At 27.9% G+C, this 27,424-nt stretch overlaps 1 protein-coding gene across 5 annotated transcripts; it reads right to left on the bottom strand.

The window, feature by feature from the left end:
• Positions 1 to 24,118, bottom strand: mxt (Eukaryotic translation initiation factor mextil). 5 transcript variants are annotated; one of them, XM_043048529.3, is made up of 17 exons: positions 23,775 to 23,914; positions 22,454 to 22,587; positions 21,745 to 21,879; positions 21,502 to 21,668; positions 18,495 to 18,646; positions 15,336 to 15,397; positions 15,106 to 15,177; positions 13,734 to 13,794; positions 13,609 to 13,663; positions 12,488 to 12,697; positions 10,461 to 10,517; positions 10,107 to 10,165; positions 9,062 to 9,212; positions 7,498 to 7,579; positions 5,790 to 5,869; positions 3,163 to 3,330; positions 1 to 1,008 (listed from the first exon to the last, which is right to left on the bottom strand). In XM_043048529.3, exons 2-17 carry the CDS (start codon positions 22,584 to 22,586, stop codon positions 931 to 933), a joined length of 1,722 nt encoding a protein of 573 aa, XP_042904463.1. In that variant the 5' UTR covers position 22,587; positions 23,775 to 23,914; the 3' UTR covers positions 1 to 930. The 5 variants fall into 5 exon arrangements, with proteins under 5 accessions (XP_042904463.1, XP_042904465.1, XP_042904464.1 ...); XM_043048531.3 differs by having other exon boundaries at positions 10,107 to 10,162; XM_043048530.3 differs by lacking the exon at positions 23,775 to 23,914 and adding an exon at positions 23,648 to 23,769.
• Between the last annotated feature and the right edge of the window lie 3,306 nt (positions 24,119 to 27,424).

Here is a 27,424-nt window from a genome sequence, read left to right as displayed (position 1 = left end):
TTTGTATTGTATAAAACTTTTTATTATTATCAGATCTGAATAATATCACTGTAAACATGAATTTTAAAACAAGTATAAAGTATAGCTGGTAGAAAACTACAAATAATTTTAAAGACAATTACTTTTATCAAGAGAGAAATCAAATTATCAGAATATTCGTAATAAATACACAACTTTAAAAGAACATTTAAAAATTTTGATTAAATTACTATAATATGTTTGTAAGTAGTTTTATTACGGCACAGGATTACAAGTACGGGTCATTAGAAGTAAAGTAAAAGTTTCAAAGCATTTGATGTTAGAGACAGTGTATTATTAATTTCAAACATTTGTAATTATTAGTTTTCTATTTTGCAAAGCCATTCTTGCCCAAAATGGAACAAATCAACAATAATAAGAGACAGTTTTTTATTCACAGCATTGAAAAAGGGGAGAATTTAATCTCATTTCTTTGGTTTACATTGCACAGGAAGAAGCAAAATAACATTCATTTTCACATCAAATATAAAATTTAAGAAAAAAAAATTGCACAGTTCTGTAACAATTCTGTATATATATTTCTAGTACTCAACAGATTTATATTTTTTCATTACTACTTCTTTTTACAAATTTACAACACAAAAAAATCACTAGAATGAATGTACATAATCACACAATTGCAAGTTTTAACTTTGTATCAAGTTCAAAATAAAACAAATTTCTCAGGGAAAGGAAAACTTTTCATATCTGTCTCAATTTCTCTAGGTTAAATGAAAGAAAAATGTAATAGCCAGCATGGGAAGCTTTGGTTAGACATCTTGTTTGCCACAAGCTTATCTAGAGGTTATTAACCCAAGTAACATCTTGCAGAAATGATGCCACACTTGAGATATAAAAACTTTCATAAAAAATAAATGTTCCTTAACATATCAGATCACAACATAAAAGTTCTTATTTCGGCATAGTAGTTGCGTCTTCAGATTTATTAGTCCTTTCTTTGAATTTTTGTGGGTCAAACATAACTGGAGACTGCAAAAGAAGAAATAAATATAGATATTATATAATACATAGCAATTAGAGGGGTTACCACAAAAAAATTTAACTCAAGAAAAATCATGTCTTGTTTCCTTGTATCTTTTAAACATGCCAAGCAGACATTACATTTGAAATAACTTTGCCTTGTGATAAACTTTTCAATTTTTAACATACTGTAAAATAATTACGGTTAATATAATTAGCTACTTAAACCTCTAAAGAAACTTGTATCCTTTCATTATTATGATTATTTTTTATTGGCTCTGTGGTTACAGCACTAAGCTGTCTTGGTTTTATCCAGGATTTTATCCCTGGTGTAATGGCATCTTGATATCCAATTAGCTTTAGATTGAAGGGTATCAGCTTGCTTGAGAAGAAAAAGCAGCCGACGCACAGTGCTAACCAAATCGCCACTATCATGTCGTTGGTTTCAAAATTGTGGAGCCTTAACTTTCTAATTTCCTTTGGCAGTTATGGGAATGAATTAAGTTGGAACTTTAAAGCATAAAATCAGCAAGGATTTGTCATCCTCATGCAAAAAGTTCAGTTATTGCTAAGTTCTTTTCAATAGGTAGATAGTGTCAAGACAAATCAAACCCCCAAAATTATAAAAAAATCAGGAGATTGGCTTATACATTGGTAATAAAGTTGATATTCGTTTATCACGGAACATTGATGAATCATAAGCAATGAAAGGGGTATTAATAACTGAAAGCGGTATTAATTTACCCCTTTCAAAAACTATTTTTATTACTTTATATACAATTAATTTTGCATTTTCTCTCATATTTTTTTTTTACATACAAGTTCAGAAAAATAATTTTGCTTTTTTTTTCTAATTTTTTTTTTACATAAAAGTTTAGAAAAATAATTTTGCTTTTTTTTGAGGGGGTCCTTCATAGTATCTTAAATTGAGAGAAAATGTATCATATCCAGAGAGAACAATGTGAAATTTTTTTAATTTTTAGAAATTTTCATATTTGGTTGCTTTTAGCAGTTGATTTATACACTAAACATAATAGAAATTCGCTTGACTTATACAACGGGATATAGGGTAGTTTGAATTATGAAATTTTTTTTTTGTATTAAAAATTATATTCCCCATCATACAAATAAGTCTTAATATAGTTAGTTCAAATCTTATTTGATTTAAAGAAAAAGTCAAATAAATAAAATACATCTTTTTTTGTATATAATCATGCACAATTGATTTAGTTATTCAATTGATAATCAAAGGAGTAGGGAAGGATATAACATTCTTAGGAAGATCAACTTATTGATAGAAAACAAACAAACATTGTTTTTGTTGTACTATAGAATAAACGAAATAAAAGAGACGAAACATCTTAATAACTTCTGATCTATTGGTCAAATTTTAACATAGAAAGATATGATTGTGCTGGTTTGAGGATGGACTTTAAATACTCAAATTAATTAGCGCCAATGATATTTTAAATTAAATAATCTACCACAAAATTGTACCTTTTCTGAATAACCATATCTTTTTTTTTCCCTTCATGGATTTGAATTCTTCCCCCACGAAATATGGGGCTGGCTGGAATCACAGAAAATATTGCCCAATAATTTTGCCACAAGGACGGTCAAAAGTTTGGATTCCTTAATTTAAATTTTACTTTTTCCTTACATTGTGATATTTCTTGCACTATTTAAACAAATCACAAACTTCTTGCATGCAATTGTAAAACTTATTCATCTAACGAAAAATATGAAAAATGAAATTAACATTGAGGGGATCAAACTTTCCACTGCTTTCGCGACCCTACTGTTGTAACCGCATTTTTAAGATTGCAGATACGCCACATATTTTGAGGGTCAGGGGTTTATTATGAGAAAGTACATTTTTTGGTATCAATTTACATAACTTAAAATGTCATCAGCACAAATTTAGATCAACAGTTATTAATGTGTTCACTTTTTTGTTTTGTGCATTGTAATCCCAGACCTGAGTGGTTTGGGTAAACAATAATACATTAATATGAATTATCCCAAATTTTTCTTCATGTTATATACCATCATCAATTTTTTGGTATACATTAAATCCTTCTATTTTATTTGGAATGAGGTAACTTCATCGAGGGAAATGAAGAAAAAAAATTCAAAAGTAAAGGTTGAAAATAAGATATTTACTTGGCATATAATTTCTTGAAAATGTTGGTGTATATGAGCATAATCCATTGGCTGGTTGTGACTAAGAGGAGAATTGGCAAGATTTAAAAGAGATTCTCTACTATACCGCATCTTTTTGTAAGTTGGTGGTGGGATTGGCATCATTTCAGTGTCTACTGGCGAGAATACCTAAAAAGAACATTGAAAATTTCATTAACATTACCACAAAAAATAAGAGAAAGCATACTTAATTTAGCAAAGCTAGACTAATAACTTTAAAATGAAACAAAATGTACCATAATTTCATTTTTGAAATTACAGTTTAATTGTCACACGAATTTCCCTAAAATTTTTTTTTTATCTTCTCGAAATTTTGTAATGTTTTTCTCCAGACAAATCTCTATTTTCTCTTCCAACACCCTATGCTAAAAGTCAAGGCCACCAAATATGTCCATCTTATTATAAGGGGGGCTTTTTATTAAAAGAAACCGTGTATCGGGGGGGGGGGGGAGAAACACCTTCACTGGCCAGAAAAAAATGACAATTTTCGTGAGAAATCTGAATTTGTAAGTGTGAAGGCAATGGGGTGTCCCCCCAGCTCAATGTCCAGCTGTCTCCAGACTTGTATGCTTGTTTAACTTCTAGTTAATTAGTTGTGAAAGGTTTGGAAGGAAAACGTTTTCCTAATTTGTCAAATAGATTTAATTTATATTGTAAACTGACAAGAAAGAATAAAAAACACACATACCTCCCACAGAGGATGCCACCCATGATGAGGAATCCCTGTAATGAATACTAAAAAAAAGGAGATTCCTCTACCTTGAGTGACAACTAATTTAAACCATTCAAACAATTTAAGATTCAATACACCCCGCTCTGTTCTGAAAAATAAAAACAGATAAATGATGGGTGTTTAAAGATGTAAGCCATTCATGTCTTCACATTTAAGAAATAAAAATGAAGAATAAAGCATATGTATAGGAATTAGGATTTATGTAAAAGAATAGAGCATAGATGAAAAACTAATAATAAAAAATTTATGTTACCAATTACAAAAATCAGGGAAATGTAATAAAAACTGTCTGAAAATTTTTTTTTTTTTTAATTGAATATTTGTAAGTCACTCTAAATTGAAAGAAGAGCAAAAGAAAAGAAGTTTTACTCCTAATTTATTTTTAAGTGTTAGTTTTTTAAGGCAAGCCTTATGAGTACTTTTCTTTTGGCAAAACTTTGAACTAAAACATTGAAATAGTAGCTAAGGTGAATGAATTAACATTTTATGAAATTAGAATAAAGTTTAGGGACTATATGCATATTGAGCGCAGTACTGACCACATTGCCAAAATTATGCAGTAGGTTACGAAATTGTGGAGAATTAGCCTCTACGACCCCTTTGGCCCACAACGGGCTGCTGCGGGAAGGCTTTCCCCCCCTTTTTTTATTTGTATATGCATATTTTTTATAAGTACATTATATATTGTTAAAACAAATTGAACTTTATGTTTGAATCATATGTATGAAGAATTTACATTTAAATACAGAAATATTTTTTTAAAAATGAAAATTGTTAATTTTTTAATCTAAGATTTTTCATAATTTTATATCTACTTTCATGATATTAAAAAAAATATCTATTTATAAATTCATTACAAATTTTAATATTAGAAGCTGCTATGAATTAATTTTTACAAATGTTTATAATATTAGTTCTAAGCATTTGCCAATGCCATCTAGTGTATGTATTTATAATCAGAATGTAGCGAAAGAATGACAAAGTTCTTTGTTTTGCTTCTAACGAGCCTGTAGTGTAAACTGCTGTGTTGAACGGAACAGAGATATGCGAGGTCTGTTTCCTACCATGTGTTAAAAATAAATATGTTTGAGTCTATGTGAGTACTGAAATAAAATATGAGCTATCGATGTGTGCGCTAAGAGAGAAAAATACAATCTTAATGTCTTAAATTTAAGTAAAAGAAAGGCTTGTTTAATATAATGTAGAAAAAAAAAAAAACTATTTATTTAAGTAGTATTGATGATAAGAAAAATAAATGATATTACCCCTGGATGAGTTTTTCTAAGATAGTATTAACCAAATAAACAGTTTTATTGTCTAAATTATAAATTAGAACATACTCACAATAAATTTGTAAGCAAGCTAATACTGTAAGAACTTCAGAACTGACTGTGAATTTCCCTGAGAATTATAGGCTTATTCAGTGTTTTTTACATATTCTCTAAGAATTTCGTAGTTTCCAAAGAGACTGACCATACTCATTTGACAATTTTGCAGGATGCAAAACATACTATCATTGAATTTAGCTCCAAAATAAGTGAATGAAACAACACCATAGCTGCCAACTTGTACAGTAGTTAGAAAAAATTTTTAAACACAATATTAAAAGTAAGAAGAATTTTTTAAAAACTACACCATTTTGACAACTATTAAAATCATAATTGCTGAACTAAAAGATCTTATATACATATGTTTGGATAACTGATCTGTTACAGCGAGTAAAACAATATATTTTTTTTAAATACTAAAATTAATAAATTAAAAACCTCAATGTTGCTACTATGAAGGAAAATTTTCATCGACAACTGTACAAGGTGGAAGCTATGTGACAGACATTAAATTTTAATAGAATTACCTGGTCATTTATTGGAGAATACATTTCACCATAGCCTTTCCCAAAATCATTTGGAACAGACGATCTTCTCATTAGTTGTCCTAAAGGAATCAAAAGATTTATTTAGGAATTACTTGCCAGCAATTTTTTTTAACTTCTATACATTTCATGAACTTAAAAAATCAAGAACTATTGCTGCAATCAGAAATACTCTTTTATGAGTGACACAAGATAACTGCAGGGGAATTTTTAATTCAGAAAGAAAAATAGGTTTGAATTTAATAAAGTTTTTTAAAATTACTATTATTAAATTACAACAACATTTGCATACCCAAAAAATTTTTCTGAATGAGTCATGGCTCCTAAGTAGAATCCTAATTACATTATATATAGGGCGACAATTGTCGTTATATCTTATACGAATGTCACTAAAATAATATGCTATGGAGACAAATTTGTAGTCTTGAAATATGTTAGGAGTTTACCAAATAGCAATGAAAATAAGTTTTTTTTTTCGCACCTAATTCAATGCCTTTAAAAAAAATTTGTTGTACTAATTTAATTGTTCTATGCAAGGAATGGAATTCAAATGGAAAAACAGAAAGTGTCTGGAAATTTTTTTTTTTTAATTTACCTGTCCTGCTGTGTTTTGTATTTATGCACTGCCAGTAATTATCCATAAAATAATATTTTTTGCTCCTTTAGAATTGACTTTATTTAAAATTGTATTATTTTTAGATAATTAATATTTCTCTATTCATGAAATAAATATTTCTAGAATAGTGAACTAAATTTTTAGGCAGGGCTAGGCTCCTCTCATCTACTCACAAAGCGCATTAAAAAAATTCCATAAATAGTTTCATAGTTCAAAACCACTCTAATTATGCTCTGCTTAAGTTCACAGGAAGAGATACAACAGCTAGTACTACTTAGATTCTAAATAATGACAGTTAATTAGAAGTGTTTATTTTCACAGAACTAATGTAGTTGTGGTCAATTTAAGAAGGTGTTTTGAATAGTAAACATAAGACCTATCTTTGAATTGCTTGAAACTTTTGAAACACTGGTATTGCTATTTGATTCCCCAAATTCCAATCATTAAAATAAAAGTTATTCAGCATATTTCTTTAGAGTGTTTTATTTGACATTCATTATTTTGAATGCCATTAAAAGAATCTTCTTTCCTTTATTTTAAGAGTCCGTTCCCTACACTTTCTGAGCACACTTTTATAGCTATGCCAATAACCACAAAACTTTGAAATTATTATACTATTTTAAGCATATTATGATGAACAATTTTTATAAAAAAAAGTAAAAAAAAAAGCTTAAAATTAATTTGAAATTAATGAAAATTTAAAAAAATGTTTTTAACCGCTTAAGGAAGTGGTTTTAAGCTATATTTATTCTACAGAAATGTAGAAAGTTTAATGCAAATATAATTGCATCGAGTTTTTTTCTTTCTTCCCCAATGCCCAACCAATTAATACTCGTCATTCAGGTATCAGTAGAGAAGATTTGTTGGTCACTCCTTCAGACGAACCATATTAGGTGGGCCAGCATTGCTCTCAGACTAAGGACAGATAGTACAGGGTATGAAAGAGCATTCATGCCTTGTCTGGGATTGAAACCCAGAACCTTTCTGATGTGAAGTCAGCTACCTAACAACTCCACAGTTTAGTGGGCAACTTAAAGTGACTTAGAATAATTATTATTCTACATATAAACTTACCATGAACATTGGAAGATTCCAAAGAAACAGTTCTACGTTTGGCTTCGGTAAAGACTGATGTATCTTGAGTATACTGATTATCCTAAAATCAAAAACTTTAATATAGGTTGTGAATCAAATTACGAAAGTTATTTATTTTCAGAAAATACATAAAAATAGTGACACTACAAATGTACTGTAACTTTGCTGTGATACGTATTATTGTTTCTAATAACATTTGGACAAGCTAAGCTCGCCAGCTATTGGCCTTTTGTGAATTAAGTCAAGAAAGTGAGCCTTTTGTTTGACAAGAAAGCACCACAAGGGTGAAAGTAAGTCTTAGCTCAGAGCCCCACAGTTAGATGGTAGCAACAGTATCCCTGAGGCTTCAACTTAGACATAGATCTAAAGAGGAAGGAAATTTTCTCCAAATCCCTGTACCAGGGTTGCCACTCAAATCTGAAAAAAAAATTCCTTGTGTTTTCCCTGTACATATTGTACACAATATATTAAGAGGAAACAACAATTACTGCGCTCTTGAGTGAGCTATATTGGACTAACTATATTTATTAGTTTTAATTACTGGAAAAACAGCTGAACATAATTAATGCTATAGTGAATTAAATAGTTTAGTATAGCTGAAATATTATGGTTAAATATTCCATAGATTACGCTTTGAGTGGTCACCATTTTTTAAAAGATAAAATAAGAAACAAAATTTCCTGTATTTTCCCAGTTTGTAAAGAAAAAATCGAAATTCCCTGTTATTTTAGGTGATTTTTAAATTCCCTGTATTTTCCAGGTCTTCCCTGTTCTCCCTGTGGAGTGGCAACCCTGTGTACACATGGTACAGTTCAGAGATCGATCCATACCTGCCAACATTGGAGAAATAAAATAACTGCAATTTTACTACAGACATTTTTTAGACAACGAGTAAAGTTTTGATACATCATGCATAATCATGTAAGTCAAAAAGAGAAATTTGAAATAATATAAGAACTTACATTTGGCGAAGTAAAAAATATGTATATGCATCTAAATCCAAAGAATATTTTTTTAAACCATTATCTATAATTACTTAAACTTTTAACACTCAACATACGGCAATGCTGGTTATAGTACTGTCTGTTGAGGAATAAGAGAAGTATTTTTGCCATCAGCGGATATTTTATCGCCATTTTTTTAAAACCAAATATGAAGAAATTTGAGAATGTACGGGTAAGCAGGAGATAATGGTAAAATACAGGAGTTTTCGTTAAAAAACAGGAGACTTGGTAGGTATGTCGATCACTCAAATTTTAGGAGCACTGAATCGAAAATACTCGGTGGGTCTTGGCCGATTGTAACTCTGGGCTAACACAGCTACATACAAGTTCATTCATTAAGTTATACTAAAAACAAGCACAAAATTCAAAAACTGATTAAAAAAAAAAGTATATACGATTATTACTATGTGTAATTTAAAAAGAAATTATTACAAAATACATTTAATTTGCATGAAATACAATATGTCAGATAAGATGGATTGACTACTGCTATAAATTCCTTTAGTATAGCACAAAAAATATTTTTTGATTTGTATTACCATATCTATTCTTTTGTCATCCTTCACAAAATCATCATCTGATGAGCTAAAAGGAGATACAGAATCTCTTTTTGGAGGATAACTTGTCCACCCAGTTGAGTACATATTATCTATATTACTTTTCAGAGATGATTGCTTTTGAAGTCCAAGCCTACATTAAAAAAAAAGATCATACAATTGCTATATTTAAATGCTATCAATATGTTAAACTGAATATGATTTATAACTTAATAGGTATTTAAATTATGATTACATAATTTTTGAGAAGAAACAGGAACAATTACTCCCTATAAATGTGAGTTATGTTTTTATCTTTATTAATAGAAAGAATACATTTTTAGATTGTCCGTTAAGAAATAAATGGCAACTATTTTAATCAAAATTATTATAGAGTCTATAAACAATTATGCTAATTAATACAATGGTAAGTATGTCAAGCCCATCAACAATTATTTATTGCTGAAGGATTATTTTCCTAAATTATTGTCGTTCCAGATTATGGCAGAATTTTACAGGGTTCATTCGAAAAGTAATGCCAGTGAGTTGACTAAAAATTATTGACAACACATTAAAAGTTTCCAAAATAAGATTCTCATGCATCAATACATTGCTTGCAGTGAGATTTCTAAACATCAAAACCACCACCCTATTTCAGAATGTGGTTGGCTCAGGGATAAGCATTGTTATTCCTCTACTCTAAAAGATGTCATTTCATTGGAGTTTTTAATTGCAGAAACTTAAAGACCTAGACTGTATAGTGAATCAGCCATACAGCACAATTTTGAGAGAGGTACTTTTGGTAACGTTTAATATTTATACTATCAAATGAAAATTCAAACAAATCTGAGTTCAGTCACTTCTATTATACTTTTATCAACATGACCACTAATGATCTTCTAGAAAAACTTTAATAGGTAAAAGCTAAAGATTTAAAAAAAAAAAAAAAAAAACCATAATGTCATCATGAAAATACTCAATTATTGAGATAATTTTATTTTAAATCTTAACAAATATCAAAGTTATTTTAATAAAATAATAACTATACCTTAGTCTGTTTCTGTCAGGTGATGATTGACGATTCAGAGAAGAGTAGCTTTCATGCTGCTAATGTTTAAATATAACATAAGTTCAGCTATTTATGTTCCTCACAAATAATTTACAAAATGTTGTAGATATTTTTAAATTTTTTCTATAAATTACAAAGTAGGTAAATTAAGTTTCATTTATAAGCTAAATTTTAAAGAAAAAGAACTCAAATAAAAAAACACAAAATATTTGCTAAACAAGTTAACAAAAAACTTTATTATGATAATGATGAAAAAAATTAAATCTAGTGAATTATACAGAATGATAACAAATACTTGCAAAATAACTTTTTTACAAATAGTCTGTTTCACACCTTTTCATTTATTTCAGTTTGGCCGGCAAAGTATTCCATCAAAACCAGTTTAGCTGTCTAAAAAATAAAAAAAAAAAATCTTTCAATAAATAAGTTTTTACAAATAAGACACTAAAAAAATTTTAAAACACACTCCTAGAACAACATTTTGGATAGTGTTAATTAAGTTGAAACAGAATTTCCTTTCACTGTAACAACCTTGACTAAATTTGCGTTAAAAAAGGCAGCATATTTTGAAAAATTACGATATGTTTTTAGGGTTACTTTACAGTTGATAAAAAATATATTATATTTCTTTACATTGTAGGAAGAAGTTTTCAATATAATGTATAATTTTTTAAGAAAAGGCATTTACTAAGACAGATTATTTGGTATGGAGACAAGTTAGAGCTATCAAAGTGAAAGAAGCTAGACTGATCATCATTTTAAGAACTGTCTGATTACGAAATATTGCATACCTGCCAGTATTCGAGAAATAAAATTACGGAGATTTTACTAGCGACATTTTTTAGGCTACGAGTAAAGTTCTGATACATAAGTCAAAAAGAGAAATTCATATTTGGAAATAATATAAGCACTTAATATAAGCGAAGTAAAAAATATGTATACAAATCTTCTAACTATTTTATTTTATTGTTAAACAGCAGACCCGATTTCGGATTTATGTCTACTAATGTTCAACTCCGCAGCCTTATAATTTTGAACCTAATCCAGAAGACAAGCGAACTCCTGGATCAAGTATTAAGTGTAATTAGCCTTTGTGGAGGACTTTCTGATAGAACTAACTTGCATTTGAGTTACATGGAGAGGAAAACAGCAAGGAGACTCTAACCCGTGATCCCAGTACCACTGATGATATTTTACATTTTTACATCAGCACCGTGCTCAGCGCAAGCTGGATGCGGAATTCGTATCGACAAGTCATCGCCGTGATTCGAGTCCAGTTCACTTCATTGGAGGGCGAACGCTCCATCTCCTGAGCCACCACGGTTCAACTTAAACTATTAACACTCAACATACTGCAGTATTGGCGATAGCACTATTGGTTGAGGAATAAGAGAAGTACTTTTTGCCATCAGTAGATATTTTTGTCACAAATTTTTTTGAAACAATTTCTGCAATAAATACAGAGAAATTTGAGAATATATGGGTACAACAGGAGACAGTCATAAAATACAGCAGTGTTCGTTGAAAAACAGGAGACTTGGCAGGTATGATAGTGACGTCAGCACCTGATTTGCTGTAAGCAAATCAAAATCTTTTTTTAAATCAATAAATTTCTATAACTTTGCTTTGAAAATCCTTTTATCCCCTCAATACTGTAGCAAAGCCCTTTGTATGAGAATAGAAAATAAGCTAAAGGTGTACTTATTACACCTTTATAGAAACTAATTAAAAAAAAAACTTACTTTGTACAAGAATCATGGTAATGGATTATAAAAACGTGCATATATATATCGCAACATCGAACTTTTAAGTCGTGTAAATCCGAATTACGATGCATAATCTTTAGGTCGCGTGAATATGTCTTACAATACACAGTTTTTAAATCATGTGCAAATACTAATACCTAAATCAATGTTTGATATTACAACCCGATTCTGATTTTCAAATTGCAACATTGAATTTTTTAAATCACTTGTACACGAATCGCAACATGTAACTTTTAAACCAGGTAAATAAAAAAAAAATCAATGATTGATATTAAAATTGGGTGAGTAAGAATCGTGATATTAGCAGATTTTAGAGCAGTTCTAAATATTCAAAATGGTGAAAATTCGCTGAACCAAAAGAATCAAATTGGCAGTAGAATCATAGGTATGTAAACATCTCTTTAATGAGATTTAGCAAATGTTTCAAAATGCTGATATAAGAAATGTAGATATTCTTTAATTTTTTATAGAAAATAATAATTACATGAACTATTTTCAATGCATTAAGTAATTTCAATTTGGGCATAGCTTTATTCTAGCAATTTAGCCCTTATTATTTCAAACAAAATAAATTTAAGTAATAATAAAACTTACTTTCAAAAGTTCAGCATTAGTTCCAGTTAAGCGAATCAAATCTTGATCAATTTGCACAGAAACACTATGTTCTCTTAAAGAAGCATCACTTAAACTGTAACTGTGTTGAAGGTTTCTTTTCATAAACATTTGATTATCAACTGAAGAATATGAATTATTATACTCTATAGAATCCTTAGTATTATCCAATACAGACATGTCAGAGTTTTCCTAAAGAAATATGACAAAATGATAATTGTTGAAATACAAATCCAATATTTAATTAAACTTTTAGATTATTTTATAAATGAGACATTAATAATAAATATGCATTTAAAATTCTCCCTAGATTGCAACAGGGTTCCCACTCAATTTCAAAAAAAAAAAAAAAAAAAAAAAAATTCACGACTTTTCCAGGTATATTAGGTAAATTTTAATGAAAATCCATACCATATTTTATCTATACCATGAAATTTTTCATCAGAAATATTTTTTTATTTTTATTTGTAATGTCAAGTATTAGATTTTATGAGCAAAAACATATATTAGAATGAGAATGGAAACATGAAAAAGTTTCACTTAAAAGCTCAGCTCAGTGGTTAAAAATATTTTAGTATTAAAGCATTTTAAATTTATGACTATCATAATAGCACTCACATTTCATTAAAAATATAAAACAATCTAAGTTGGATTGATCATAATTTAGCCAGAATAGGATATATTGTGCTTAACTTAAACAATATTGTAAAATTAAAATCAGCATTACAAACTTAAGTGAAATAAAAGTTTATTAATTAATAATTGATTACAGAGCTGCCAACTTTCTACACTTTTTGGGAAAATTTCTAGTGGTAGTTAAGTTTATGTTTCCATGGATTATCGTTTGTTTTTTTAAAGTTATTTTCTTTACTACTAGATGTAAATGATTCAAAAGTTCAAATGATACAGAGCTTTTTAGTTTTTTTAAAAAAAATACACCACATTTAAATGTTCAAATTAGGTATTAATCTAATTTAATGATTAATTATATATAGAGAGAGCAATAAAAGTATTAAGAATATTTAAGACAAACTAACAAAAAAACTTTTAACGTTTAAATTTATTTCATTAAAAGTATTTAGTTTTAAAAGGAAATAACTTACTCGAATAGGAGAAGCATTTCTACGAATAGTATCTTCTACCAAAAGTTTTGCATGCCTAAAATAAATTATTTATTTCAAATTGCTGATTATTATAATATATTTGGTATATATTTTTAAAAACTTACCCAATAGCTTCTTCATGAGGTCCTGTAATCTGCACAAGTCTATCCCGAGCTCCAGGATTTACTAAAATAACAATGCAGGAAATTTTTTTTTTTTATAGTTCTAAAACGTTTTAATGTCAGCTACATATTAAATAATTTGAACTGTAAGAATTTTTCTACAAATAACAGCAGAATCCTAGTAATCTAAACCTTTGTATTTCAAACAGCCACAAAATATAGGTTCACAAAATTTATGTTATGATTATTACATTTTGTTTCACTTCAATTTCTTTCATTAAAAATATATATTCTGTGAACACATTCTTCTTAAAGAATGTACAGATATTATTAATGTTAAAAGTATGAAATTAAAATGCAATTTGATCTTATATTAAGAGACAAAAATAAGTCTTGAAGTTAAATATTAATGTAATTTAAATTTGATTGATTTGATAACTAATGTAATTTAAACAAAATAAATGTTTAGAAAATAAGTGTTTAGAATAAAAAAAATTAAAAATTAAAGGAAAAATTGCATATTGTAAACTTTTTATGATTATCACACAAAGTACAGTAATGTTCACACAATAATCATTTTTGTTTGTTTTTTGATGCATGTTTTTTTGTTTTTATAAAGACAAAGTATTTTTTTGAAAAGTTTTAAATGCACAAAATTCTATTTAACTGTAATGAATTATTTAGTTTGGCTTGGACTGAATTAAATAAAATAAATGAAGAGGAAAAAAAGAAAATGAAAGTGAACCAAGTGATCCTGTGACAAAATTGATTAATTTATGCAATTAAATAAATAAAAAATAAACAGGAACATTATTTAGAAATAAAAGAACAGAGTTTTATCATAAAAATAATTATTTTGCAATAATGTAACATAAAATTTTAGAGTCACTTTTGCAAAGTGCTTTTCACACACAGCGTAAAAATAAAATCATTGCAGAAAGAGAACTTAATTAACATAATTTCAATTCAGTCAATATATGTAACTTACAATTGATAAATACAGTATTTGTTGAAATAGTGTTATAAACTAATATAAATAACAGTTAGAAAAATTTAGTAAAATTATTATAAGATTTTAATTATTTGAAATTTGATTATTATTATTTTTTTTAGCAAACTAAAGCATACACTGGAAAAATATTAGTGTTTTAAGCACACTATAATTCACACAATGTTTGTTTTAAAAAAATAATAATAAAATAAAAAAAGCTGCAGAAAGAAATATACATTATTTTTTTCACATTCTACTTATTTGGTATTAGGTTTTACGGTATTAAATAGGGAAAAATCTTATAAATTTATTTCTCATGCTCATTTAGTATAAAGCCTTTGTTAAGCCAATTTGGCATGCATTACATGCAAATGAATATCTCACCTCGTTGGAAAGATATTACAGTATCACTCAATTCTTCTATCATGTGAACACGACGTCCTTTGATACCCATCACTTTAAAAAACAGTCATTATTAAACTTTTTAAGTGTCTGAATGCAGTTCAGTTTTCTTATATTTTTTAGAATACCAAAGTTATTCACATTTTTTGTAACTGAAACATAATTAATTTTAGAAAAAGTTAAAATACAAAAATTAATAATACAAAAATTACCTTTTCCAGAATCAGAATTCCTAATTAATATTTCATCTTTAAAGACATTTTTGCCAGAAATCCTAAATGTAAAAATACACATTTAAGGTGATTAAAACAAAAATGTAATAAAAATACATAAAGCTATATTACAGAATTTAAAAATAGCTTAATTAGAAATACCTTCACATTTTTCCAACAGCAAATTAAACACCAGTTAAATTAAAAAAATAAGAAGAAAACAAAACTGTAGAAATGTGTTTATATCATTGCTGAGTTCACCTCTTTTTTTAAATTATCCATAGTAGTACCGTATATTTCAGTGTATAAGTAGACCATTGAAAAGAAAAGGGGATAAAAAAAAAAAACAAATATGGAAATTTCTAATATTATTAGCTTGGAATGAATATGGAAAAAAGAATATAATCTTACAAAAACAGGAAATATCTGCTCAGCTCCTTTGACGTCATGTGTCAAATGAGACTAGATACAAGGCAAAATGTGCACTCAAATGTTTTTTTTTAGAAAATGTAAAATGGGGTGAAGACCATTTTTTGGGGGATTCAGAAGATGTGAATAAAGTTGAATCCATGGCAGAGTGGGATCGGTATGCACTGCTATATAATTGAATTTTTAAATTTGTAGCTTTACGGTACATTTTAAAATTTTTCATTTCGTTAAATATTTCTAAATACTCTTGAATCTTAACTTTCTTATTCCAAATTTTTTGAACTTAATTTAAAGCAGTTTTTCTTTTAAAAAAAATCTTTACAACTAAACAAATAAGATGAGAGAAAATGGCAACATAATTGTATATAACATATTAAAATAGTTTTTAAATGGGTAAATTAAATACAAAATTATTCATATATAACACATGCTAAATAAAGCATTGATATTTTGTGATCAACGAATGTCTGATTCTATTACCGGTGAATAAGTCTACCTTTTTGATTTTTTCAAATTTTAGTGGTTTGAGAATTCAATTATAAACTAAGATAAATGGCATTTTTAAATGCTATATAAAAATTTAACTACTAGACTATAAATTACATTTAAAAGAATACAAAAAAAATTATATAATAGCACAAAATTTTCTTTTAAATATCTCTAAATTTTTTTGGTAATAAAACATTTTAGGAATCAGTATTGAAAACAATCTATTCCATAATAGTTAGTACTGCCCCCCCCCACTCTTTTGTAACCATACCTAGCACAGCAACTAAGTTACTAATCTTATCACACATAGTAAAATGTTGTTTCTAGCATATGAAAGAACATAGAAAACAATTTAAACTTCTGTCAAATATATAAAAAAAAATTAAAATAAACATTTTTTCGCTATAAAATAATTAGCTGAATGAATATTGCTTTTTAACAATTAAACCAATTAAATCAAGAATTAATCAATAACTTATACTGGACATATTTTAAAAAAGTTGATTTTAAGTAATTTTAGTAAAATCAAGATAAAGATTTTGTCTTTCCGGATTTGAATGTCTGAGTTTTTATTTTTTATAAAACCTCATTTACTTTATTTTTTTTTTATCCTGATGATCAGTGGCGTATGCAGAATTTTTTCAAGGGGGGCGTTCATAATTTTCTGAAACTACTAAAAGAAATTCGAGTCTGTAATAAAGCACTATTATTTCCCTAATTTAGACAGCTAGACAATTTTGACTTTTTATTTAGACAACATTGTTTGGTTAAATTTTGATTTGATTTTTTAAGTTTAAGAACATAATGATAATGCAGTTAATGCAGTTAATCTTCTGAAAAAAGTCCAATGTCATGTGGGTGGGAAGTAACACTTTGAGGGCCACTTTCACATTCATCAGATTTTGTTATGCTAGAAACGTTTTCTTCAACGAAAGTATCACATTTCTGCACAACAGAAAAACTTACATTGATACTAGATGCTGTCACCTCACTAATTTCAGGTCGTGATTTTTTTCTCAAAATAATTAAAAATTGTTAAATTCTTACGTTTTGACATCCTAAAGATCCAAGAACAGTAAATATATATACTGGCACAGAAATAAATGCTATGCTCAGGGCCGGCGCTTACGCGGGGACCTAGGCCATTCAAATTTTTGGGGCCCTTCGAATAAGTTGTTTTTCTCGTATATTTTTTTTTTATTCAAATATAAAAGTATTTATATATCTTTTCATTTCAGAAAGCATGTTTAAAATTAAAATAAATAATAATAAATTGAATTTTACTTTATTTTGTTATTAGAACTAAATTTTAATCACAAAATTTTGAAAAAATTTTAATATATATTTAAAATTGATTTTTTTAAAAACAATCATTGTTTTTCTTAATTTTTTAAAATTTATTTTCAAAAAAATCCATTTTAAGGGGGCCCCTAATTATTTGATATTACATGATCCACTGTACTCCGTTCCCCCTTTTATATAATTTTTCACCGCATCTCCAAAATTCTCAAATTGCCTCAAAGACGACAGCACGCCTAGGATTACAGAATCACCGCGTAAAGATCTCGCGAATGACAGCCAGTCTCGAAAACTATACCGTCAGGACAGAAAGGAACCAGTCCGTAACAATATCACGCGAATTTGGTTTCAAAAGTACAACTCTATTATAGTAAATGTTTTTTCAATATTCTGAGAAATACCGTGACAAAAAAAGTAGGCATAAGGCAGATAAAAATATATTGTCTTAAAAAATAATAGCTCGCATAATTTCTACTAAAATTGCCATTTTGTCTGAGCTCAAGGGGGGGTGTTTAAACTCCTAAACCCCTCCCTTGCGTACGCCGCTGCTGATGATACCACAAAATAAGTGCTATGAACATTAATTAATTCATGTTTTGTTGTCTGCATTTCAATGAAAAAAGATATTTTAATATGAAAAGGCATATCCTTAAAAATCTTTTTAATTATGATACAACATAAAAAATTTCGTACAATTAAACAAACAATGGAAAAATACTATGACAAAATAAGTAAAAAATTATTAAACTCTACAAAAGTAATGATAACTTTAAAAAGTTTGGTAGTAATTTAATACTTTAGGATTTTTTTTATAGCTTTTAAAAGAAGAATAAAGATAAAATTTATTTAAAAGAATAATGAAGATAAATTTTTGTTAAAGCAATGGATAATAAAAACAATATAAGATGATTGTGAAAATATTAAAATTAAAAAGAAAAATACTTAGTAGGTTTGGCAAATTTTCCAGATGATCTGAGTATTTCTCCTGGTGCCAATGGAAGTGTATTGGCAGGTGAAGAAGTTTGGTTGTGTAAGGCAAAAGGAACTGAGGTCATAGATGAAGATGTAGAAAGAGTGAGATCTTGAATACCTTGCTAAAAGGTAAATTTTTATTAGGCTAAGTTATGGTGTTAACATTTTATATAAAAGCTTTAAAGTAATTTGAATTCTTTTAAGTGCTGTAACAGTTTCCATTCGCAAAAATTAACAAAACAAAGAAAATGAGGCACTTAAAGCTTCCATAACAATTATAAGCTTTCATAAATTCATAAACTCAATTTTGAATAAAATTGAGTATATGATGACAAAAGTCACACCCAGTAAAAAAACCGGTTTCTGGGGAAGGTTTTGTGGGAATAGTTGAAGTTGAGCATTTTTCTTATTATGTATACCGATTTAATTTATTAAAATGTTTAAACAAACAAATAATCATAGTCTTTTATTATATAGATGAAAAGCAAATTTAAGTATAGAAATAATTAATAATTTACTCATTCATTTAAACACATAAAAAAATGCTGTTAAGAAATATTCAAATTTAATTAGATTAAAAAAGTGCTTCACTACTTTAAAAGAATTTTAAACTAATAAGTTATGAAAAATATATATCAAATTAATCTTTAAAATGCTCATAATTTTTTATTTCAAATGAAAAGAAATGCTGTTAAGTAATGCTTAAATGCGATTAGATTAAATAAATGTTAAACTAATAAGTTAAAAAATAAATCCCACCAATCTTTTGTTTCTTAAGGTCTTTTTTATTTTAAATTAAAGCAAATGATGTATAAGTGTCAGATTGAATCTCCCCCATAAACAAAATTCAAGACTTGCAATTAATTTTCATTTATTATTTTCTTTTTCAAATTAGATGACAGATATAAATATCTTTAATGGATAATAAAAATAGTTTATCAGAACTCGATGCATTTTGTTTTGTGATCATAGCATACACAAATATTGCTGTTGTACAATTTTTATAAAAACAATTATTAATCAAGTAGCTTTAATTAAATTATGAAACTGTTTGAGAAAATTTTTGATACGCTCAAGTATAGATATTTTTCAAATATATAAATATACACAAGCATATGATTTTTTAAAAATGTTTTCCGTCGTTAAACTCTTTGAAAAAATACCTTTTTAAAACCACTAGCAAATTAAAGAAAAATTTAAAATTATACCTCCACCATTGTATAACCAAATTTACCAAAATGAAAATTGTATCCAAAATTTACTGAAATGAAAAATAATCAAGATGGTTATTTTAATGAAAATACTTTTATGGTTAAATATACCAATGTAAATGTTGGTTTTGCTGATAAGGTCTTAATGATTAAGATTCAGAGAATCATTCAATATTTTTCCTCCTTTCCCCCCCTTTAAAAAGAAAAAAGTGGAAATTTCATTTTAAGTTAAAAATCTATATTTTAAGACATACTAACAACCATTTGTTGACAAACATAAAATGTTTATTATTATTTAAGTAAACAAAAAATGTATTATTAACAACAATAAAATATTCATTTCACCTCACTTATACAGTAGGGAACAGATTATCCGGTTTCCTGAATCGCTACAAAAAGCAGTTTTTTGATTGTTAAACCCAACTTAAAAAAACAATGAAGTAATGCACTAATGATTACTTCCAAAATGATGGTAAGGTAAACATCTTTAAAAAAAAGAAAGAAAAATCGTAAAATCTTATGAGGAAAAAAAATTTTTTGTTTTAAGAATGGCGAGAAAATTTATCGAATTTCGTTCCGGTTTTCTGATTTTCGGATAACGGGTTCTGTACTGTATTTGAATGTATTAATACATTAAAATAAAAGTGAGATGCATAAAAAAGAATGGTGAGCTTGCTTGTGGAAAATCAGAAGCACTCAAGCGCTAATCCAAAACCGAACGATCCTAATCTATATGGAACAATAGATATCAACGCTGATAAGTCTTATCTGTCCAGTTTTTTTAAAATTGAACTGGAAATAAAAAGGTTGAACAATAACCGATCTGCTGGCCCAGACAAAATTAAAGCTGAGCTTTTTAAGATTAAAGACCAATAACAGCTAAAGACAATCTATAGAATCATTTGTAGAGCATGGGAATTGGTAATGCCCACAGACTGGGACAAAGGTTTTATCTGGCCTATTTTTAAAAAGGGTGACAGATTTGACTGCATCAATTACAAAGGAATCCTTTTACTTTTGGTGCTGTCAAAAAAAAAACAAAAAAAAAAAAACCAGGTGGCACACCTTTTTGACCCATTAGGTAGCCAGATAACATTGAAAAAGACTTCCAAGTAATCAGTGCTGGAAAAAGAAGGACAACGTGACTTAACAGGGCAAGATGGCGAAAACTTGTTGAGATGGCCTGTTCCGGGCTGTAGTGCCCAAGAATTCATTAAATTTAACAAAAAAAAAAAAAAAAATCTAAGAAATACACGTAAATATATAAATGAAAATGTGTAAGGACAAAGAATATTTCCTAGTTAAAAGTATTTTGGTGTAGTGACTAAATTTTATCAATTTCTACCCCCGTTCAAAATTATTTTCAATTCTTATGAAATTTTTTAAATACAATAGTTATATAATAAATATTTTTACAATATTTTAATACAGAAAAAAAAATAGTGACAATAAAAATAATTTCTGAACTTTTTAAGACATAAATATGAAGAACTACAGAAAAAATATAACTCTTAAATTATTTCTCAATTTATAGTTTAATTATCCATAAAAACAGAAAACTAATAATTAAGTTATGAAATAGAAAAACACGACAAAAATGAATAGATAAGGGAAAACTACAGGTTTCACCATTGGAAACCTCAATTTAGAAAAAAATTTAGAGAGGAAAACAAATAATTACAGCCAGTGTTATTGCAGGAAATAGATTTTGAGAAATCATTAAATTTAGGACAAATAAAAAGGAATATTTCTATCTACATACTAACCTCAAGATCTAGAATTTTAGAATTAAAATAATTCTGAATATTATCATTCTTTTTCCAACCATTAGCTCGAATTTCGATTGTTTCCAGCAATTTCAAACGAGAAACCATATCCAGTCTCTCTTCTCTGGAAGCATTTCGCAAAGTACAGAAGTATCGGTCAATCGCATCTAAAATGGTAAAATTAATTAGAAATTTATACAGATATTGATGCTAGTATATTAGTTAAAAGTTAGAATGATTTACCTTTATTAAACTTATCCAGTTCCTCTCCACGTTTTTTCAAAATGGCACACATTCGAGAAATATCAGCTGCTGTTACATCGTCAAAGTTACAGTTACTAATACTGACATTCAGTATTTCTAAATCAGCTAGTATTTCTAGAAATATAAAGTTGAGATATAGAATATATTTTCTACATTCTTAGAGAATCAAAAAGTTTAAATTTTTAAAGAAATCAAAAACTTCAAAGGCAAACTTCAATTATTTTAATTGACACTAACAGATAAAAATAAAAATTTTATCAAAGTTCCCATGGACTTTGGTTTCATTTTAAGCAACTATAATTCAAATTCTTTCACAAAAGAATTCATTTTTAAAAGCCTTTCATAAAAATTGAATAGTAAAATAAAAAAAAAAATGCTAATTTTTTTATTTTTTTAGATAATTTTTCTAAATAGCGCATAAAATTAAAATAATTTTTCTAACTTAAAAACTTAACTTTTTCATTAATCAATTTTAACAATCGATGAGATCTAAGTTATAAATAAATATTCTAAGTAAATATAAGATTCAAATATATATATATATATATGATTTTGTATAATGATACAATTTTATTAATTGAGGATCAATTTAAAGGAATTTGTTTGCTGAATAACAATGATGAGAAACAAAATCAAAAATTTTTCCATCGCTAAATATAAAAATTTTTTTTTTTGGCAAATTTAGTACCTTCTTTAGACTTTTGCACAACAGCATCCTTAGGATCATGAATATGAAACTTTAATGTATCAGAGCTGTTAACTGACTTCAAAGGACGTGGCTTTTTAAGAGGTTCTCTCCGTATTGCTGCTTTAGAAGTCATCCTAAAAATAAGATGAAACAAGAAATAGAACTAGGCAAAATAAATACTTGATAAATAAAATATCAATAATTGATATAATTTTATTTAAAAAATAATAATTTTTAACTATGTGACCATTCTTTACAGAACTTTTTTTTTAATATATAAGTTTACTAGTAAAATATATTGTTTCTCCAATTGTCACTCTAATAAGAAAATGGTTTCGAACAGTTATATTAAAAAAATTTTTTATACCTACAGAGAAATGCTAGAAGGTTTGCTATTAAAAATGTACATCCCTTTATTGCTTTTCTTATTATAAATTTTGCAAAATGCAAACAGACACCCAAAAAAAATTTTTAATAAAAGAAACTGATATATTTAAAAAAAAACTCAAACAATGAAAATTAAAATATTTTTTTAATACTAAATTTGTATAATTTCAATCCGCTATTGAATGTATAGATTATATATCCAAGAAGATATTTAAAGTAGAAAATAGGCAAGGAAATACGTTTATATTATATTTTCTTAAAGAATTCAAGGCTATTTAATGCAAATGGTTTTCTCATTGTTATCAAATCACTGCAAAATAAATACGAGGGGAAAAGATTATTTTATTGTTTAAGATATCAGGTTTATAATTTTCTTAATAGGTAAAAAAGGGTATTAGAAATAATTTAAAACTTGTTACTTGTGGGTACTTAGGTAGGTAGGAAAAAAATTTAATTTTAAAACTATAATCAGAAATAACTCGTACATAACGCAAACACAGTAGAACGACCTATTGTTAAGCGTTAAATATATCCTTCAAGTTTAAGAAAGAATTATTGAAATGAAGAAAAAAGTGTAGTACAATATTAATCTAAAAATTCCCTTAACAAATAATTTTTACATAGTATTTGCATCGCATAATAAAGACATATGATTTTAAGACTAAGTATTAAAAATTCTCAAGTTGTCTATTTTTAAAGACACACGTCCCTAACTTGCAGAAAATAGTAAAAAAAAAAAAAAAAAAATTCACAAAAACTTAATAATTATATTTTGAAATCAATAAAATTAAGATTTCGGTTCATTACGGTAAAATATTAGTTTCTTTCTTCTATTTGAAAAGTGACACGCATAATTGGAACAGTACGAATTATTAAGAATTTCATGATTGCATGAATAAATAAAGGCACAATATTAGCGTAGTATATTCCTTACTTAGCTAAAACAAATTTCAGCTCTAACTTTTATAGGCAACAATTATTAAGACTTGAAAATTGTTGACGTTTTATTCATACATGCAATTTTCATGCCCTAGAAGAACAATAACAAACTAGACCAAAACAAATCGAGTTGAGATATTTCTGTTCTTCTTCTTCTTACGCTATATAAATGGGGACAATTTATCACTAGAGTTAGCTGCATTACGTGCTGCATTTTTTAAAAATCTTCTTAAAAATATGAGGTTGATAATAATTTAACAATATTTTTGAAAAAAGGAAAGAAAAGGTAGGTACATGAAGACTAGAGTATCATGGGAAGACAAGAGTATCGACATTCATGGGTAGGTCGGTACTTTATTTACGTCGCACTAGAGCTGCACAATGGGCTATTGGCACGGTTTGGGAAGCATCCCTGTGGATGATCCGAAGACAGGCTATCACAATTTTGATCCTCTGCAGAGCGGATGGCTCCCCTGCTTTGGTAGCCCGACGACCAGAGTGCGAAGTCGAGCACTTTACGATAGAACAGTTTAACGAGGACTGATACCGAGCACTCTCGGTCCCTACTCAGGCTGATTAACGTGATCACCCACTCTCTTACTGATTGCAGCAGTGATACTTGACTTCGGTGTTCTACTCGGAACAGTGTCTTTACTATAAGTTCACTGCGGGACTAAGAAAAGAAATATAATTAAGAAAAGAAAAAGATAACTAAGAAAAAAAGCGATTGCAGCTGTATGGAACTTAAAACTGTTTTAAACATAGTTCTGAACGAAAGCATCGTGGAAAGTTAAAAAAATATTTTTGACAAATTAATGTGAAATATATTATGGAAGGGGAAAATTTCATACTACATTCGCATATAATTGAGCAGAAGAGAAGAGATAAAGGGGGGCGAGTCAAGACATGGAACCGGTCTTCTCCCCAGATGGCGCATCAAGCTTTACGATTGAGAATTTTTATTTTTTTTTTTTTTAAAGGAAAGGAAAGGAAAATGCAGTAAAACCTCCAAGAAAGACTACATCTGTGTATCGACCCCCTCCATTTACGACCACTTCTCGAAGGCACGAAATTTTTCCTATTCGCGATCGCAACACTCGAATACGCCATCTGGGGAGAGACCGGTTTCATGCTTTTAGCCCTTCTCCCTTCCCTCTCCTCCTCTTTTCAGTTGTATAGGAATGTACTACGATATTTTACCTTTTCTTAATATTTTTCCTTTTTATTTAATAAGAATATTTTTTAAAATTTCCATAATACTTTTCTTTAGAACTATGTTTAATGTACTTTTCAGTTCCATATAGTTTTTCAAGTTAAAAGATTTCAATCTATATGAAAATCAAGAGAGAAACTAGCGTACTTCCTTCCTCTATGACTTTCCACACGCTAATGGGGAAAGCTTGTGAAGTGTTGCCATAGGAAAAGAGTTCTGCTCTACGCCACCTGCAGCCCATTTCGATCGCCAATAGACTTTGTGTTGAAAAAAACCTTTAAGAGAGAACATCAAAATCTGTCCTTGTGTCCGGGCAAATCTCTGTATCAAATACGGAAAAGGTCAAATATGGAAACACGAAAAAAATTTCAAAACAAAAAATATTAACAAAACAAATAAGTACAATTAATGTACTCAAAATATTTAATGAGACCTTTATTTAGAGAGCACTTTTTGACGATCTCTGTTAGAGATAACAGACTCATAATGCAGTCAGAGTGCACTAAAGACGATGCTATCAATGATTTATTATTAGAGTTGAAAATTAATTTAGAAAAAAAAAAGTTATTTTAGAAATAAAACTAAGCATCTTAAACAAATAAAACTCTTCTCACCTTCTAAAGTTAACTAATTTTAATGCAATTTAACATAAAATTAAATGCAAACTTAAACGAAAAGATAATTGTTTACTTATTTAAAATAGTTTTTCCTTCATAATTAGTAAATTTGTTTTTACATTTAATTATATCAATAAGGATCATTTTTATTGACGCTAAATTATATTCATCGATCTGGTTTTCAGGACGCCAACACAAGTGGCATTTGCGTACCGAGACTAAATGGCTTAAAATAACAAAAACTAAAATCTCTTGCGAAAATTACGTACCTTCAACAAAAGTTTGAAGTTCATGGAGGTATCCTTTAAGAACGACCAACCTTCATTAACGACCATTTTACTGTGGAACAGAAAGTGGTTGCTTCCGAGAGGTTTCACCGTATTTAGAAAAACGGATGAAGTGAAGAATATATTAAAATATCTGTGACTTGGGTAGCAAAACAAGTTTTTCCCAAAGGAAACATAAAAAAGTTGACTCCTTTCTTCATACATCACTCCAATTAAGAAACTTCTAAAAAAGAGGAAAAAACTGTTAGACATTTTAAGGTAACAATTAATTTATAAACATTCAATAGAAAATTGTCAGGAAAAATATGCAAGATTTTAAAATCATGATTTTTGTAATTTAAAATGCATATGAATGAATAATAACAAGCATTTATGTGATGACAATAATGGTAAATTTTAAAACAATCGTATTATTCACTTAGTTAAACTTAAAAGCATAATAATTCATCAACGATTTGTGAAAGATCAATTGCTTAAAAAGAAAATTCCTTTTTTTTTATCACACTTGTAGCTTTTATAAACACAGTGTTCTGTAATGGCTACTCTTTACTATATATGTAACGAATCCTTTGCAAAAATAAAGACAAAAAAGTATACACAAGCATGGTTGCATATTAATATACATTTGCGAAAAATAAACAAAACAAAAATTATTTCGAAATCTTTCGAATTACTACTGAGGAAAGTGGGACTGCAAACATCAAAGCCTGTTTGAATGCCAAAGGAAACAGAGTGGAGTTGAAAGACAGTCAGTCGAAATAAATTCAAGTATCATCATACAATCAAACTGGTTTTTTTCTGTTTTTTAGTTTCCATATTTTAATAGCGACTCGTCAAAATTCGATATCATTTTTGTTACTTCTTTATTTGAATATTAATTTGAAACTTCTTATGGGCATGCTTTTTGTTAATTTAATATTTGTCAAGGAAAAATAAAACATTTAAAAGATTATCAAAAAATTACGGAGCACTTACCAGATCTCCTATCAAAAACAATAGTTTAAATTAACTCTTAAAATAAAACAAGTAACATGAGCGAATTAAAAACGAGAAGTAAATATTTCAAAATCTGTTTGCACGCATTCACAATTCTGATAAGATAAATAGCGAATAAAAAGTAAAACCATATAATATCTATAATTATTTTATTCGCTATAATTTCGATTAAAATTTAATAATAATCTTTTTTAACGCAATCAAAAGAAACAGGGAGTTTCTGAAATCAGTTATCATAAGTTTTTTTAAAAGAAAAAAAGTCGTTTGGATTAAAATAAGTTGGAAAGAACAATTTAATTCTTGAAATAAAGAAATAAATTAATATTTAATAAAATTCTAGAAATGGGGCCATTTATTTAAAACGATATCCCCCTTTCTACAGCTCAAGTTAAAAGTATACCCTCGCTTCATAAAACTGGAGCATTCTTCCTCAGCAGGAATATCGCTCATTAAAAAGTGAATGGCATAGTAGCCGCAATTAAATAACGAGTACAAAAGTGTTATACGTGCTTTGTAATAAAAAGATACCATC

This window comes from Parasteatoda tepidariorum, chromosome 1, assembly GCF_982258835.1.
Source record: "Parasteatoda tepidariorum strain Cologne lab strain chromosome 1, Ptep-v5.0, whole genome shotgun sequence".
Classification (NCBI taxonomy): Eukaryota; Metazoa; Arthropoda; class Arachnida; order Araneae; family Theridiidae; genus Parasteatoda; species Parasteatoda tepidariorum.
The sequence above is the reverse complement of the archived record's forward strand: the minus strand, read 5'-3'. Positions and strand labels throughout refer to the sequence as shown.